Source organism: Podarcis muralis, chromosome 14, assembly GCF_964188315.1.
Source record: "Podarcis muralis chromosome 14, rPodMur119.hap1.1, whole genome shotgun sequence".
Classification (NCBI taxonomy): Eukaryota; Metazoa; Chordata; class Lepidosauria; order Squamata; family Lacertidae; genus Podarcis; species Podarcis muralis.
Window position 1 is genome coordinate 28,716,314 of NC_135668.1, and position 18,517 is coordinate 28,734,830.

At 47.6% G+C, this 18,517-nt stretch overlaps 1 protein-coding gene across 1 annotated transcript in view; it reads left to right on the forward strand.

Annotated features, from left to right (window-relative positions):
• The window catches only part of CORO2B (coronin 2B), a 73,150-nt gene that overhangs the window by 52,196 nt on the left and 2,437 nt on the right, over positions 1-18,517 (forward strand). The window contains exons 3-10 of the mRNA XM_028706064.2: positions 4,743-4,859; positions 8,434-8,583; positions 9,148-9,312; positions 11,348-11,464; positions 12,149-12,253; positions 13,672-13,768; positions 15,509-15,621; positions 17,617-17,707. Of these exons, the coding sequence (XP_028561897.1) occupies positions 4,743-4,859; positions 8,434-8,583; positions 9,148-9,312; positions 11,348-11,464; positions 12,149-12,253; positions 13,672-13,768; positions 15,509-15,621; positions 17,617-17,707 (955 nt within the window). The remainder of the gene's footprint in view (positions 1-4,742; positions 4,860-8,433; positions 8,584-9,147; positions 9,313-11,347; positions 11,465-12,148; positions 12,254-13,671; positions 13,769-15,508; positions 15,622-17,616; positions 17,708-18,517) is intronic.

Consider the following 18,517-nt stretch of genomic DNA (forward strand, 5'->3'; position numbering starts at 1 on the left):
GTATTTAGGTTGCTTGGCAGCAGACCTGACAGGCCACATGGTAGACGGGCTAATCTCTCGCCCCTTATCTCTGCTCCCCCATCTGCCAGGCATGTCCTCCTGTGTGACCTTGAATGCCTCATTTTAGGGGAAGGGAGTGGGAAGGGGTGCAGAGAATGAAAAGCGCAGGCATCCTCAGCTAGCAACTATTTTAGTCTTTGCTGGGCTCTGCTGCAGTTTCCTGCACCAGTGCAGGCATAGGCAAACTCCGGCCCTCCAGATGTTTGGGGACTACAATTCCCATCATCCCTGACCACTGGTGCTGTTAGCTAGGGATGATGGGAATTGTAGTCCCGAACATCTGGAGGGCCGGAGTTTGCCTATGCCTGCACTAGAGTGAAAAATGAAGCCAGCCGTCAGCCTCTCTCTCTTTTCACCAGCATGGCTGGAAACTGGCAGCAATGCTTCTGAACACCAGTTGCCAGAAGCTGCAGGAGGGGAGAGTTGCTGTTGCACTCAGGGCCTGCTTGCATATTTCCCATTGTCAAGTCTGGTTGGCCACTGTGAGAACAGGATGCTGGGCTAGACCTTAAGGAAGTCTCTTGTGATAGCAGAACCTCCATGCCCAGGGACACTCTACCTCTAAATACAAATAATGGGGAACAACAATTGGGAGAGTGGTTGTTGCGCTCAGGTCCTGCATCCAGTCGGGGGCATCTGGCTGGCCACCGTGAGAAGATGCTGGACTAGTTGGGCCACTGGACTGATCTAGTTGCAAGGCTCTTCTGATCTGTGTAAGGCTATTGCATTTCACACATCTGTAAGCTGGTTGAAAAGGCTGCATTCCCATGCAGCTTAAGAAAGGCAATCGCACATTTCTTCTCTTCATTCCAGCTTACCTGGTTTCTTAGGCTTGCTGGTGAAATTCATGCTTGAACCTTTGTGACTAGGCTTGGATACCCAAGAGCAAAATCCAAGGGTGAAGGGACGGCGCTGATGCATTCCCAAAACCAGGCTCCCCCAAGATTTAGACAGCAGTGTGCCCCCACCATTTCCGTGCATATGGTGGAAGGGAGGAACCAGCTATTTACTAGTTTAATAACTGAAAGTTTAGCCCTTGATTCAGTTTTGTGGCTGCAAGCAGGTCAGGTCACCTTTCCAGGCAGTTTATCACCTTTCTGGTGAGAGTGATGAACCCACGACTTTTGAGGTGACGAAGACTGCATTTCACACTAGGGACAATAACAGTAGGTTAGATTTTCTCCTGATCTTATTTTTGCAAATACACTTTCCTGGAAAGACTTGATGGGCCTTGACCTGCAGGTGACTTTCCCCCTTATCTTTTTCTTTTTTCTTTTTTAAGCAATCTAAAAACAGGACTGTCGTTCAGGATATATATGAAAACATGACTAACCTTTTCTTGAATGTAACAGGATAGCTCAGTCGGTACAGCGTAAGACTCTTAATCTCAGGGTTGTGGGTTCGAGTCCCACACTGGGCAAAAGATTCCTGCATGGCAGGGGTTGGACTAGATGACCCTCGCGGTCCCTTCCATCTCCTATAATTCCATGATGCTATTCAGGAACGGTAGCTGTTCGGTGGCCAGATATATCTTGCCAAAAGAGCTGGTGATTGTAAGGGTGCCTGATGGCACCCTCTGCTGGTTAAAACCTTGCTTAAACTATCCTCCCGAAAATTGTTTCTCTGTATACATTTATTGAGGCAAATAATCCAGTTTAATGTGGATTAAATATCTCTTTCTCAGCTTTTGAAAATAAAGCTTAGGCTTGCTTTGAAATTGCTGTCACTCCAGCCTGCATAGGACTTTTCAGGACAGATAAAATAAAGACTTTATTCACACGGCACACAGAGCATGGTGCTGATAACGCCAAGGTTGCAAGTTCAATCCCCGTATGGGACAGCTGCATCGCAGGAGGTTGGGCTAGATGACCCTCAGGGTCCCTTCTGACTCTATGCTTCTATGTCTATGGAATTTGCTCCCACAGGAGACAGTGATGGTCACCAGCTTGGATGGCTTTAAAACAAAGGATTAGACAAAAACTCATGGAGGAGAAAGCAGTTGACGGCTACTAGGGATGAGGGTGGCTCTGTGGTCTAAACCACTAAGCCTAGGGCTTGCTGATCAGAAGGTCGGCGGTTCGAATCCTCACAATGGGGTGAGCTCCCATTGCTCAGTCCCAGCTCCTGCCAACCTAGGAGTTCGAAAGCACGTCAAAGTGCAAGTAGATAAATAGGTACCTCTCTGGTGGGAAGGTAAACGGCGTTTCCGTGCACTGCTCTGGTTTCTCCAGAAGCAGCTTAGTCATGCTGGCCACATGACCCAGAAAAACTGTCTGCGGACAAACATTGGATCCCTCCACCAGTAAAGCAAGATGAGCACCGCAACCTCAGAGTTGTTCGTGACTGAACTGTCAGGGGTCCTTTACCTTTTTAGCCAGGATGGCTATGGTCTCCCTCCACTGTCAGAAGCAGTGATGCTTCTGAATACCAGCTGATGGGAGTTCCAGGAGGGGGAATTTGTCTTGTTTGGGAACTTTCCATTCATGCATCTGGTTGGCCATTGTGAGAAGAGGAATTGTTATCTCTGGCTTGCTTCTGTAGGGAGATTTGAGGACCCGAGCCCTGAAGAAGAGCAGAATTTAGCTCTGCAAGTGGATTAAATCTTCCAGATGCCCCAGTGGGAATCCCACAAGCTCAGCAGGGGGGGAAAGAGGCTTCCCTCCCTTACCTTCACAACTGGGAGTCAGAAGCATTGCAATGGGACTGGAAGGGACAATAAATAGGAGGGACAGAGAGCCATGCAAGGCTGGGAAGGAGAAAGAGAGAGTATTCCCCATGCTCCTTGCTCCAGAATAGCTTCCTCATTCAATACCTGGCCACTGCACCACTGCTGTCACCAAATGAGCTGGCAGCTTCAAGAGGTTTATCTTGATGCATAGCAAGCCCTTATTCTGCATTTCCAGTGAGCTCAAGCATCTGCTGCTGGCTAGGTGTAGCCCATTTTGTGGTTGTGAGAGGCAGTGTGGTGTAGTGGTTAGAGTGTCGGACTAGAACCCTGGAGACCAGGGTTCAAATCCCCACTTGGCCCTGGAGTCCTTGGGGGCCAGCCACTGCCATCTCTCAGCCTAGCCTACCTTACAGGGTTGTTGTGCAGATGAAATGAGGAGAAGCCACCTTTGACTCCTTGGAGGAAAAGGTGGGATATGAATGCAGTGAATAAAACAAAGTCTAGCTGTCTTAGGGGAGAATATGCATCTGTGCAGCAGCAGCAGCAGGGTGGGGAATATCAGGCCAGGGTGCAAAATGCAGTCCTCCAGAGCTCTCCACCTGGCCCTTCAAATTTTCCCAAGCCACACCCCCTCTTTGCAGGCCTTGCCCCTCACCAGCCTCATGTCACACTTTCCTCAAGGGCTTTTGCCTGGCTGGAATTTGCCCTTGACTTCTGAGGGTTCCCCTTGTTTGCCTGGAAGGATGAGGGGGTAACAGCGTATCTAGAAACTGGCCTATGGCACAAAGGTAACATAGACATCAGTTCCTCCGCCCACTTTTGCCTCTGGGCCCACCCACAACTGCCATGCGGCCCCCCAGAAGGTTGCCTAGTACGGAATGTGGCCCTCGGGTCCACAAGGCTTTCCCGTCCCTGCGCTAGAGGCAGGGCCAGATTTAGGGTTGATGAGGCCCTAAGCTACTAAAGGTAATGGGGCCCTTTATATGTTCAACTGTCCTTTGTCAACAACAAATTGGCACTGTTTTTTGTGTTGAATATACGCTATATGGTAATTTATGGACCTAATAGGTATCTAAAACCATTTGCACATAACAAACTATGTATTTTATCAAAGTAATTGTTGAACTGAAATTTTATTTTATTTGTTTTCTACCTTATATTCTGGAAATGTACATCCAGGTGTGTGTTTTTCCCTTTACATTTTTTTAGGGGCCCCAAGAGAGTGGGGCCCTAAGCTATAGTTTGTTTAGCTTATATGTAAATCCGGCACTGGCTAGAGGGAGGGTTTTGTTTTTATTTTTCAAAAAGGAGAATTGCGGGAAGTCATGTGGTGTCGCCGGGAGGGGAGAGACTATTCAGAATCCGTCCCCCTTTCCATCCACCCACCTGGTCTGGTTTCGTCTCCCTGCCTGTCTGCTCTCTGCCATCAGAACAGCACACTTCTGTGTATTTATAGATGGCAAGACGCCCATCCCTGGACGAGGGGAGCTAGGGAACTTTGAAGCGGTGAGATGTGAAGCGATGAAAGGGGAGCCGCATTAAATGAGCCTCCCAGTGAAGCAGTGTCAAAACAGGATCCCTGGCACACAGTAGAAATTACCTGCAAGTCTGCCACTATCTCCAGCGAACCTTTGAAGCTCTTGACATTGACTGAGCTTCAAAGCAGCCCTATTCTTGCAAAAAGGCCAACTCTTCCAAATCACAATCCGGCCGCTCCTTTCGCCGTGACTTTGTTTGGGCCTCAGCCAACCCAACAACCTCACCCAGACTTTGTGGAAATTACCGAAAAAGAGCCCGCTCAGACACAGGACTTTAAGCATTTCCGGACTTGTGGCACATCGTCTGGATGAGACCCCAGTAACAACGACAACATAAATGCTTCTAAACCGAGTACTTCCAGTGCCTTATTTGGGTCACAGATGACTCCCTGTTAACGGCAGGCGGCGGTCTTGAAACATTTGTACTTGAATTGTTGAAAAGTTGCTGATCCCAAATTCTTGCTCTGTTTTTGCAGACTGGCCGGATTGAACCAAACTACCCCAAAGTGTGCGGCCATCAGGGGAACGTGCTCGACATCAAGTGGAACCCTTTTATTGAAAACGTCATTGCATCCTGCTCTGAAGACACCTCGGTAAGTAGAAAGCAGCAGAATGTACTGCCTGTTTCAGGGGAAGGGGGTTCAAAAGGATTATTGGGGACTCTTCAGAGTAGTAGAACTTCTGCAGGTGTTTTCTGCAACATGTAATCGATGCAATGAGAGTGCTTTAGTTGTGGACTTATACTGGACCGCCCATACGTTCTGCAGCATTGCTGTGTGTGGAGGGGACCACGACAAAAGCTGGACATTAGAACGTCAGAAGAGGCTGCAGGATGAGACCAGAGGCCCATCCAGTCCAGCGTCCTGTTCTCACAGCATCCTGTTCCCAATGGGAAACCCACAAGCAGGACCTGAGCACAAGGGTACCCTGCCCCACTGTGGTTTCCAGCAACTGGTATTCAGAAGTATCGCTGCCTCCACATACAGAGGAGGAGCCATCCTGGCTAGAAGCCATTGATAGTCCTCTCTGCCATGAATTTGTCTTATTCTCTTTTAAAGCCATTTAGGTTGGTGGCCATCACTACCTCCTATGGGACTGAGTTCCATAGTTGTTTGTTGTTGTTGGTGGTGGTGGTTGGTTGGTTGCTTATTGAATTTATATACCGCCCTATACCCAGAGGTCACATAACAAAAGCAATATAGAAAACCACAAAATATATAATCAAAATAAAAACAACAACCCAGTAACCACCACCCCCACTTCCTTTTACCTGTCCTGAATCTTCCCACATTCAGCTTCATTGGGTGTCCAGAAGTTCTAGTGTTATGAGAGAGGGAAAACAACTTTCCTCTATCCATTTTCTTCAGGCTAAGCATAATTTTATAAATCTCTATGAAGTCACTTTTCCCTTGCCTTTTCTCTTAACTTGAAAGCCCCAGAGGCTGCACCCTTTAACAAGCTACAGCTCCCAGAATTCCTTGGGTGTTTAAAGTGGTATCACAGTGCATTAAATGTATGATGTGGGGGTTCATCTACATTTCCTCTTCTCCCACTGCTTTCCCCCAGTGAAAACAGCTCTTTGGTGCTCATTTGGAACAAATGGCAATTCAGGTTTTCCCCAGATTGCCATTTCTTCCGATCTATTGCTAAAGAGGGAGTTTTCCCTTGGAAGGGAGTGGCCGGTGACACCTCTTTTTTAAAAGAAAGGGAGCGCTAGGAAAGGATAGACTATTTCTACGTTGACATACAGCTCTCACCACCAACCTTGCCTTTCAGAAGTCTCCCCCCCCCCCCGCCACCCCAAATTCTCACCCCAAGCTCTAAGCGAGGTTTCTGTGGGGGCAGCTCGTCTCATTCCATCCCTCCCTCTCTGCCTGCCTTCCTTCCTATCTGAGCTGCCTCTGCAGTTCTGGAGTCTCCTCTCGACCTTCTCAAGGTCACCTGCATCCCTGCAGCAGAGAGAAGAAGGTGGGGCTCAGAGCAAGTGGCTGGCGCAGCAGGCAAGCTGGAGTGTCTTGTGCCAAAGCAGGTTTTCAGTGCTTGAGAGCGAGAGGGAAAGAGGAGGAGGCAGAGGCAGAGGCTAGCAGCCAGCCCAGTCTGCAATACAAGGGGGCTCCAGGGTACTTTGCTATGGCAGGAACAACCCTCCCTGCCCCACACTCTCTCAGTGGGGTGGATGCATGCCAGGATGAGGTCAGCAGAGCCTTCTGTCTGTGCATAGAAAACTTGCACCATTGAGGGGTGGAGCCGTCAAGGGAACATTTACATGAAGGAGTCAAAGAAGATGCTGTTGGGGTGAAGGACCCAGGGGGATTGTCTTCCCTATACGTTTCTCCCGAGGGGCCGATAAGCTGTCCAGGCAGGAGGATTTTTAGAGGGGGGGGGGCATTTCTTTAAAAAGCCATTGCCAGCTCTGATGTCCAATTTGAGATGTGCGGCCGATGCATCTGAAAATGCCTCTCTATCCCACCAGCCTTTGACAGATAAAAGTACAGTGGTACCTCGGGTTAAGTACTTAATTGGTTCTGGAGGTCCGTTCTTAACCTGAAACTGTTCTTAACCTGAAGCACCACTTTAGCTAATGGGGCCTCCTGCTGCTGCCACGCCGCCAGAGCACAATTTCTGTTCTCATCCTGAAGCAAAGTTCTTAACCTGAAGCACTATTTCTGGATTAGCGGAGTCTGTAACCTAAAGCGTATGTAACCTGAAGTGTATGTAACCCGAGGTACCACTGTATCTTGTTTTGTGTGACCCATCTCTCTGGCTGAGTCTATCCTGTTTTCTTTTGGTTGGAGCAGTTTTACTTGTTTTGCTTGCTTTTAGAAGTGATTCCCTTGCTTTGATATCTGCCTATGATATTGTTGTCACTCACCCGGGACCTTCTATCCACTTGTGCTGTGTTAAGTTTTGTGGGCCGTGTTTTGTGGAACTCCCTTCCGCATGGGGTCACTCTTTGCCTTGTTACCAGCCAGACACATCTTTCTTGTCCTGTACCTCTGAGAATCAGAGGTATACTACTTCTAAATGTGACGGCTTTGTCTGCCTCCGTTATGTTTGTCGGACATAGAGGCACTTGCAAAAAGGTCCACAGCACTGACAGATGTTGAAGACTGCTTCACATTTTCATGCAAATCTTCAGCCGCTGTCTGGGGGCTCTGACTCTCCCGCCCTCTCGTTTCATGATGTCATGGATCTCCATCAGCAGAAAGTGCTTTTTATAGCCTGGTGGCTGCTGCAGTTGGGAAGCCATGCAGCTGCAAGGAAGCGCATCCCCTCCACAGCAGCAGCTCCTGCCTGAGCCTCCCTCCAAAGACCTCAGGGACTGCAGATCTTGGCATGTTCTATATGTATCAGGCATACAAAAATATGGACCCACGTACTTACGGGACCGCCTCTCCTGGTATGCCCTGCGGAGGACCTTAAGGTCCACAAATGACAACACTTTGGAGGTCCCAAGTCGCAAGGTGGTTAGATTGGTCTCAACTAGGGCCAGGGCCTTTTCAGTACATCGCGGGGTTCGAATCCCCGCGATGGGGTGAGCTCCCATTGCTCGGTCCCTGCTCCTGCCAACCTAGCAGTTCAAAAGCACGTCAAAGTGCAAGTAGATAAATAGGTACCGCTCCAGCGGTAAGGTAAACAGCGTTTCCGTGCACTGCTCTGGTTCACCAGAAGCGGCTTAGTCATGCTGGCCACATGATCCGGAAGCTGTACGCCGGCTCCCTCGGCCAATAAAGCGAGATGAGCGCTGCAACCCCAGAGTTGGCCGCGACTGGACCTAATGGTCAGGGGTCCCTTGACCTTTAATAATAATAATAATAATAATAATAATAATAATAAGAGAGCCACTGCCAGTCAGTGCTGACAATGCTTAGCAGGTTCTTAGGTTCCCATGCTTCTAACAAGGCTGTGATGCTTTATGGTTTACATTTTTCATTCTTCGTTTCTGTTTGTTTACTATGCTTGCCATTTTTGGTTAATAATAACAGTAATAAAGTATGGTTTGAGTGTGGCCCATGGGTCCTGAGACATTTTAAAAGCATATTTACTGTAGCAGAATGTTTCGGGTGTGTGTGTGTACTGTATAACAAACCTACTTCATCCAGGCAAGCCGCTGAGTTGACAAAGAAACCCTCCTCACAGCATCCTTTTGCTCTCATGTCCTTCAAGGTTCGGATATGGGAAATTCCAGACGGAGGACTGAAGCGCAACATGATGGAGGCGGTCCTGGAGTTGTACGGGCACAGCCGGCGCGTCGGCCTTGTTGAGTGGCACCCGACCACCAACAACATCCTGTTCAGTGCCGGCTATGACTATAAGGTGAGCTGGGCAAAGTCGCCCTCATGCATGAGAGCCAGTGTAGTGTGTAGTGGTGCATTGGTCTAGGACCTGGGAGACCAGGGTTCGAATCTCCACTCTGCCTTGAAGCTCGCTGGGTGCCCTTGGGCCAGTCACTGCCTCTCAGCCTAACCTACCTCACAGGGTTGTTGTTGTTGTTGTTGTTGTTGGGACTAAATAAGGAGGGGAAGAACCATGGAGAAAAAGGTGGGGTATGAACACAACAGTAAGCAAAACGTTGCAGCCAGTGAGAGAGAGTTTGGATTTGATATCCCGCTTTATCACTACCCGAAGGAGTCTCAAAGCGGCTAACATTCTCCTTTCCCTTCCTCCCCCACAACAAACACTCTGTGAGGTGAGTGGGGCTGAGAGACTTCAGAGAAGTGTGACTGGCCCAAGGTCACCCAGCAGCTGCATGTGGAGGCGCGGAGACGCGAACCCGGTTCCCCAGATTACGAGTCCACCGCTCTTAACCACTACACCACACTGGCTCTCTCCCCAGTGGTGGGAAGGCTGACCTTTGTTTTGCGTTCCTGTCCTTGTTAGGTTCTCATCTGGAACCTGGACATCGGTGAGCCTGTGAAGATGATTGACTGCCACACCGACGTCATCCTCTGCATGTCCTTCAACACCGACGGGAGTTTGCTGGCCACCACTTGCAAAGACAAGAAGCTCCGCGTCATTGAGCCGCGCTCCGGCAAAGTCCTCCAGGCAAGGAGCTTCTTATAAGGGTCAAAAGAGAGAGGCATTGGCAGAGAGCCATCATCCAATGTCCTGACTGTGGTTGTTTTTTAAATCAGCCACAGAAGAGGGTGCGCATGCCCAGTTTTTATCAGGACAACAACTCTGGGAGGAGGGGGTGCAGGATGTATCGATGGACACCAGCCTGGATTACTTTAAAAGAGAATTAGGCAGATTCAAAGAGGATCAGGCTGTCCATGCCTACTGCTAGCTACAATGGCTTTGCTCTGCCTCTGCGGTTAGAAGCGGCATGAATCTGAACACAATTGCTAGGAGGGAGGTTGCTCTGGTGCGGAGGCCCTGACTGCAGACTGGCTTTGTACTGGGACATATGGTTGGCCACAGCTGGACATCTAGATGGGCTACTGGTCTGATCCAGCCATCCAGACTCTTTTTATGCTTTTATGTTATTTGTTTGCATTTATTTATTTATTTATTTCATAAAATGTATACACCACTTGATGGCAAAAAAAGAACCTTCCAAGTAGAGCAGTTTACAAAACAGAAAGAGCAATAAAATTATCAACAAGAGGAATCAGCAACAATTTAAGACTTTTGAAAAGTTAAACCAACAGTGAAACTAGAAACAGATTAAAACTCCCACCAGCTTTCCTATTTTTACCGGTCTGAATGCCCCACCAAAACAACAATTATGCCTGCAGTGTGGATAGTGGCTTTTGGGGGGGGGGCAATTTGGATTAAAGAAAAGGCATAGGGGTGTAAGAAACTGCTCAGAAACAGAGGGGCTCCCCTGAGCAGCTTTAAGGTTGTTGTTTTTTAAGCCAAGAAATTACCGATTACAATTAATTCATGTCCTGTATGTTTTGCAACCTCCACCTAAATTGCACCATCGTTGGTGTAAAAATTGCCTCCTTTCCTAAGGCAGGAAAAGCAAGTTGGTCCCTGTCCTTGTTGGATACCTTTTTGTCGGTAAGAATGCACAGCTACTTCTTCCGACAATGAAATTTCCAAAAGCAATTTTTTTATAAGCATGTGCCTATCTCCTAAGAAAGCAGCCTTTTCAAAAAAAATTTAAAAAAACTTCTTGATCTCATGGTTAGAATATTTCCCACCCCCACCCCCCAAATGTCAACGTGCAAATTTTGACTGCAGATAAACACAATTTCAACAGAGGGAACAGAAAGAATTCACTGTCTGTTTTTACGTCTAGCTTTAATCTTTTATTAATCACAAGTTGCATTGGATGAAATGAAAAGTGAGGCTTTTGAGTGGCGTATCTGAAAGAATGGTAAGCCAGCCTTTCCCAACCTGGTGCTCTCCTGATGTTTTGGACTACAACTCCCATAAGCCCCAACTGTCTCAGCTGGGATGGGTGGGAATTGTGATCCGAAACATCTGGAGCACAGCAGGGAAAGTTGCCTTAATCGATTGCCTACAGAAGTCTAGTGTCCAGATCAAAGGAAGTCATAGTACCGCTCTATCCTGCCTTGGTCAGACCAAGCCTGGAGTCCTGTGCCCAGTTCTGGGTACTACAGCTTAAGATGGATATTGAAAAGATGACCAAGGGTCTGGAAACCAAGTCTTATGAGGAATGGTTGAGGGAATTGGGTGTGTTTAGCCTGGAGAAGAGAAGATGGAGAGAGGATCTGACAGCCATCTTCAAATATCTGAAGTGTTGTCACATGGAAGATGGAGCAAGCTTGCTTTCTGCTGCTCCAGAGGGCAGGACCCCAGCCAATAAATTCAAATTACAGAAAAGGAGATTCCTACATCAGGAAGAACTTTCTGACTTTAAGTGCCATTTAACAGTAGAATGGACTTCCACAGAAGGTGGTGGGCTCTCATTCACTGGAAGTTTTTAAGCTGCAGTTGGATGGTCATCTGTCAGGGATTCTTGATCTGTGATTCCTGCATTGAAGGGGGTTGGACTAGACTTTTGGACTAGACTTCCAACTCTGAAACTTTATGATTGATTTGAAGAGGGGAGCTGGAGGCTGCCAGGAGTGTAGCTGCCTGGCTGGGTAAATCTTGGTTGTCTTTCCAGGAGGCGAATTGTAAGAACCATCGCGTGAACCGGGTTGTCTTTTTAGGAAACATGAAGCGGCTTCTAACGACTGGAGTCTCGCGGTGGAACACGAGGCAGATTGCCCTCTGGGATCAGGTCAGGCCATGATATTTATTTACTTATTCTGGAGGGTGGTAATGCAAGAACAGGCCTTTTCAGTGGTGGTTCCCTGTTTGCGGAGGGAGGCTCGCCAGGCACCCTCATTATATATCTTTAGGTGCCAGGCAAAAACTTTCCTCTATAAGCAGGCCTTTGGCCTTTAACCATCTGTGACCTTTTTAATGTCAGAGGGATGTTTTTTGGTTTTAATATATCTGTGTGGGGTTTTTTGTTTTGTTTCGGTTGTAAATCACTTTGTAATTTGCCATGGGCAAGATAAAGCAACTAACAAACATAATAAATAATTATATAGTTTAAAAAATCGTATTTTTCAATCATCCCTTTTTGGGACCAAGCCCTGAGAGAAGAAATCTTTATTTATTTATATCCCAACTTTCCTCCAAGGTTCTCAAGGTGGCATACATATTTCTCCTCCCCATTTTATCCTCACAACAACCCTGGGAGGTAGGTTAGGCTGAAAGGCAATGACTGGCCCAAAGTTGTAGTCGAAAAGCATATTGAGGGCACCAGATTAGGGAAGGATGGCCACAGCTTTTTTTAAAAGACACCTTTCTTCACATTTGTAATAACATTCCTAGTGTCAAGGTTATAAATGCATCAGGTTTGAAAGCTATTTTTATTTTCTTAAAAAACCAACAAGAATATCTTTGATTTCTGCAGGAAGATCTCGCCATGCCCTTAATAGAGGAGGAGATTGACGGGCTGTCTGGACTCCTCTTCCCTTTCTACGATGCTGATACCCACATGCTGTACCTGGCTGGCAAGGTGTGTGGGCACAAAATGCTTTTGGCATGGGGGAGTGGGCTTTGGCTACAGAATCCCAAAGTTTCTGTATCTTGCCATTAGGTACGCACTATGAACCAACGTATATCTGGAGTCACTTCATAGTCACTCCATTGGACTAAAAAAAAATAACAAACCATTTCCCTCAAAGTAGTTTTTTAAAAGGCTTTAATTGGTTCATCTAGAATGCTTAGCCAAAACAATTTGTGTTGCTGTAGATTTAAATCTGCAGTCAAACGCCTCCATTTTGGAACGTTTCAGCTCCCAAACGCTGAAAACCCGGAAGTAAATGCTCTGGTTTTTGAACGTTTTTTGGAAGCCAAACATCCAATGCGGCTTCTGCTTGAGCGCAGGGAGCTCCTGCAACCATTCGGAAGCTGCGCCTCGGTTGTCAAACATTTCGGAAGCCAAACGGACTTCCAGAACAGATTATGTTCAACAACCAAGGTTTGATGTCTAAAGAGAAGATTGAGAGGCGATTTGGCAGCCAACTTCAAATATCTGAAGAGTTGTCAGATATTATAATTACTATTAGTATTACTACTGCTATTTTACTAATATTAAGATGGAGCAAGCATGTTTGCTGCTGCTCCGGAGGGTAGGACCTGAACTGATGGAGTCAAATGGGAAGAAAGAAGATTGCAACTCAACATTAGGAAGCCCTTTCTGACAGTAAGAGCTGTTTGACAGTAGAATGGACTCCCTCAGAAGATGGTGGATTCTCCTTCACTGGTGGTTTCTAAAGAAATTCTTTAGTTGTGATTCCTGCATTCAGAAACAGGTTTTAATGAAATTAATATGCCTTGTTTCCATTCAGATGTATGAAGGACATTCTCCATTTCCCGGCAGACCTGAAACCAGCCTCCTTCTTTTCAGTAGATGTAACTGAATCTGGGCTGACTAGAAATGGATCCATCCCAATTTGAGCACTGTGGAGATTATAGAGTGTTAATTGGGGCTCCAGCCATGCCATTGTCCTACAACCTTCAGTCCTTCTGCTAGAAAATGGGGATAAAGGCAGAATACCTCACAGGGTTGTTGTAAGCAAAAACATTCAGCACCCAGATTCATAGAATGGTTGAATTAGAAGGGACCCTGAGGTTCATCTAGTCCAATCCCCTGACAGAGGGCCATCCATGCTTTTAAGGGTGGGCCAAGTCAGAGTTCCTATGACAACCACCCCAACCTGGAGCCCTCCAGATGTTTTGTACTACAACTCCCCACAGCGCCTACTGGCACCACTATGTCAAACTGAGGCTGGTCGGAGTTGTAGGCCAAGAAACCTGGAAGACACCAGGTTGGAGAAGGCTCTGCTATGACCTAAACTGTGCAGTGCTCTCTCCTCCGACCCCAATATTCACAAAAGTCCCACTGATTCACACCTCTCTCTCTGCCCCTAGGGAGATGGGAATATCCGCTACTATGAAATCAGTACAGAGAAGCCATACCTCACTTACCTCATGGAATTCCGTTCTCCGGCTCCACAAAAAGGCCTCGGTAAGGGGTGCTTACCGTCTGCGCTACAGCCTCAAAGGGAGGCAGTGTCTTTCCTTGGACTAGTCAGTGGCTACTAGCCACGATGGCTGTGCTCTGTCTCCACAATTGGAGACAGGCTCTGAATCGGGGCATCTGGTTGGCCACTGTGAGAACCAAATGTTGGACTATTTTTGTACTGTACAGTGGTACCTCAGTTACATACGCTTCAGGTTACATACGCTTCAGGTTACAGACTCCGCTAACCCAGAAATATTACCTCAGGTTAAGAACTTTGCTTCAGGATGTGAACAGAAATCGTGCTCCGGCGGCGCGGCAGCAGCAGGAGGCCCCATTAGCTAAAGTGGTGCTTCAGGTTAAGAACAGTTTCAGGTTAAGTACGGACCTCTGGAACGAATTAAGTACTTAACCTGAGGTACCACTGTACTCTTTTTGGCACCTGCTATAAACATTCCTTTTAGACAAGCCTGCCCAGAGGCTTAGGAAGCTGAGGCAACTCTGATCTGTTTCAGTATTTTTACTTTCGGATTTTTTAAAGTAGGGTTGTACATTTTTCTTGATTTTTTCTTTTTGTGAACTGCTTTGAGGGGTTTTTTTTACAACCAAGCGGCTTGTGAATTTTTATGAAATAAATCAATGGGACATTGGCCTGATCCAGCAAGGCTCTTCTGGTGCTCTTGTGAAACCTCCAGACCTGGAGGCAGTCTATCTGGATACCTAGGTTCTTAGGGTCATTTGGCCGCTGTGTGAACAGGATGCTGGACTTGATGGACTACTGGCCCGATCCAGAAGCTTCTTCTTATGTTATTCCATCTGCTCTGCCCTCTTTCCCCCAGCATAGTCACAGACTCCCACACCTCCTCTAACTACTCTGCCCCTTTCTTCAGCCTCCTCCTGCAGGTCTGCTGCCTCCCTGACGCTCTCCCCAGTCCTTGCCCTCCCTGCCTTTCCAACATCTTGGCATGCTCAGCCCCAGACTTTCTTCCCTCACCCCAAATAAAGTTCTGGCAGCCGGTCTTCCCCTAAGGCCAAACCGACCCTTCCTCTTCCGCTGTGTGTGACAGTTGTGTGCCGAGCCCTTTCCCCTCTGGAGATGGAATGTTTATGAACATTCTCAGGACACTGGATCAGAGGGCCAGTAGCTAAGGACAGTGGCTGGCCTACTTTATAGAAACAGGTTGGTGCAAGGAGCAGGGGGTTTACCTAGCCAGGGGGTGGGGAGCAGCAGGAAGATCTCTGAGGAGATAAAATAAAAGGAAACAGAAAATCGTGCGGAACTGCTGTGTCACTTAGATGCCATGATAGAGGGTCGCCTTGCAACCTCTCCAAGGATTTGATTTTCTGTTATGTACAGGTGCTGTGGGTTAAACCACAGAGCCTAGGGCTTGCCGATCAGAAGGTCGGCAGTTCGAATCCCTGTGACGGGGTGAGCTCCCGTTGCTTGGTCCCTGCTCCTGCCAACCTAGCAGTTTGAAAGCATGTCAAAGTGCAAGTTGATAAATAGGTACCGCTCCGTCGGGAAGGTAAACGCCGTTTCCGTGCGCTGCTCTGATTCGCCAGAAGCGGCTTAGTCACGCTGGCCACATGACCCAGAAGCTGTACGCCGGCTCCCTCGGCCAGTAAAGCGAGATGAGCGCCGCAACCCCAGAGTCGGTCACGACTGGACCTAATGGTCAGGGGTCCCTTTACCTTTACCTTTATAGGACAACAAGCATCACTTCTTCCTATTCCCTGTGTTTGTAGGAGTGATGCCAAAGCATGGCCTGGATGTCTCTGCCTGCGAGGTGTTCCGGTTCTATAAGCTCATCACGTTAAAAGGGCTGATTGAGCCCATCTCCATGATCGTGCCAAGGAGGGTGAGTAATCTGGCCCTCACAGGAAGCAGGTTTGCTCTCTAAGGCTGCCTACATGCCATACACAGGAATTCACCACACACACACCCAGAACCCTGGGAACTGTAGTTTGTGAAGAATGCTGGGAACTGTAGCATGGCACGGGGAAAACTATAGTTCCCAGGATTCTTTGAGGGGAGCCATGTGCTTTAAATGTGTGGTGGGACTGAGGCTTTGAACCCTGGGCCCAGTTCACACAACTGTGGTTGCTTCCAGATGACCCGTTTACTGAGCATCATCCTGATTTGCTTGTGGGACTGCTAGAGGACATCAAGTTAGCTCCTATTTTCAGGGTGTTTCATTGCCACTTCCCAATTTTACTGCACAACAACACCAAACCAGCACTCAACGGTACAACCTGAAATTTCTTACGCTGTTAAATTCCACCTCAAACCATGGCAGCCTTGAAGCTCCCTTGGCTGATGTGCCACCTCCAAGTGGCCTTGGCAGGTGAAAAGGAGCCATGTGGGATTTGCCAAGCTCAGACCACCCTGCTCAGAGATTGGCAGAGGCATGGGGGCATGGGGGTTGCTGCTATAGGGTCCTAGGTTGGAGAAGCCTGCTCTGCCTCAAACGATGGAGCTTGCTTCCGCAGGAGGCAGTGAGGCAGGAGACAACCGTGGGTGCCCCCAGGGGTGTGGGTGCCATGCAACGTGCATGGCCCTGGCACCCAAATTTGTGGGTGCCCAGCTCCTTCATGGGGAATTTTGTGGGTGGCAATGCAGGGCCCCAGGGAGTTGGCACTTATGCTCAGTTGCATTTCCCTATGTTTTGGTGTTGTAAAGGAAGGTTGCGATTCTGTCCCATTATTTCTGCACAAAGCCCCGCACGTCCATTCCCCTCACTGCTAGTCATTTTTCTCCACACTCCGCAAGCCCAAATGCCTTCTAGTAAGCCTCTCCTGCCTTTATTGCCTCTCCTTTCAGACCACAAACACACTGAGCTCCCGGCTGCATGGGCTCTTTTCCTGCAGCAGCGTGGAGCCAGATCTTCGGGGCAAAAGGGATGTGCAGCCTTCATCCCAAGCTGCAATCTGAGAAATGGGGTTAACCTGCTATGTTGCAATGCTTATGGCTTCGCTTGGCGCAGAGAATGAGCCAAAAGTTTGTGCTGCTGCTGAGATAAATGTCCGCTCCTTGTTTTTGGGATGGGGGTTGAGTAGTTTAATTACTGCCATAGCATCAAAAATCTTTTTGATTTTTTGGGGGGGAGAGGGCATAATGGAACTTAGTGGCTCACAGACAAGGTTAATATTATAAAGCAGTAGTTACCAAAGTGGGTGGTACCACCCTTGGGGGGGCAATGAGGCCCCAAGAGGAGAGGGTGCAGAAGGGGGGCACTGGAAGTGGGCCCCTCCAAACACATTGATTGCTTATTTATGGTTGACAGGACTAGAACCTGGAACAAAAAAACTTCCTTGTTTTGTATTTAAGGCTTTACTGCTCCTATCACTTTTAAATTGGGGTGGGGGGACTGATGATGAGTTAATAATAATAATAATAATAATAATAATAATAATAATACCCTGCCCATCTGGCTGGGTTTCCCCAGCCACTTTGGGCAGCTTACAATTATGGAACCAAGGGGGTGGGTGCCCAAAATGGTTCGGGAACCACTGTTAAATGATTGTTTGCAACTGGGTCATTGTCGGTGCGTGTGTTACTTATTGAATTTTTCTTGGGAAAGATAAATCTAGATTTTATTTGGTGATGGTGGGGATACAGGTTGGTATGTTGTACTGTTTTTAACACTTGATTGGGCGCTGCCCAGAGTGGCTGGGGAAACTCAGCCAGATGGGCGGGGTATAAATAATAAATTTTTATTATTAGTATGCTGATGCCAACAGCATTATGTGTTTGCTGTCTGCCTCGGGGCATCCGTCCCAGAACACCACCACCGCTCTGGAAGTCCTTTACTAATTATTTCAAATATGCTGTTTCTCTTCCTTCTGCATTCTAGTCGGAAACATACCAGGAAGATATTTACCCAATGACTCCGGGAACAGAGCCTGCTCTCACACCGGATGAATGGCTGAGTGGAACGAACCGGGGTAAATGCAGTAGCTCTGCAATTTTGTGATGTGCAACCTGGTAGAAAATCACACACCACCTAGGTTAAAAAAAAAAAGTTTTAAAGTGGTCAGAAATTTGACTTCAAGCAAAACATGGCTAACACTGCTTGAAATCCCTAATATTTCCAAGCATTGAAGTCTGGGCATTTGCCATTTCAACATCTGGAAATGGTGAAGACTGATCTGTGACTAAGTGATACTCTTTTGTTTCTCTCCCCAGTGGAATCAGTTGAAATGCTGGACCTTTCCCATCTCCCTGCCATATTAAAATATAGAATGAGGAATGTGATTGTTAAAGCAATTGAGAATCTAACTGAAGAGCCAGTCTGTTCAAAGCCTTGTAGAGCTAGGCAGATCTCTGTAGGACCCATTTTGTCACCTGGGCACACCTGAGGTTGAAACTGCAGTACCACTTTCAGACCAGAAGTCCTGGTGGCACTAAAGCTCAACAGAGGGCAGGCTCTTTTGGAAAGCTGGCATAGTAACAAAGGTGCCTGGGTTTTCCCAGCTTGAGAACCCTGACATTTGCAGTAGCTTCAATTGCACCTCTGAGATTATGGGCTGCTTCATTGCCACTCCAATGCAACCTCCTGGATTGCGTGTGATGTTCAGCAGCAGTTTCACAGGAGCTGCAAAGTAAAATGCAGCTTCACAAAGTTCCAGCACATTGTCCCAAATACAGAACGCAAACGTTTGGTCCTTTGGCTAAAATAGTGGAGATTATTTGCTCGTATCCAAAAAGTGTCTCTCCAGCCCAGTTCATTTTGTTTTAGCATTTGTTGTCTCTTG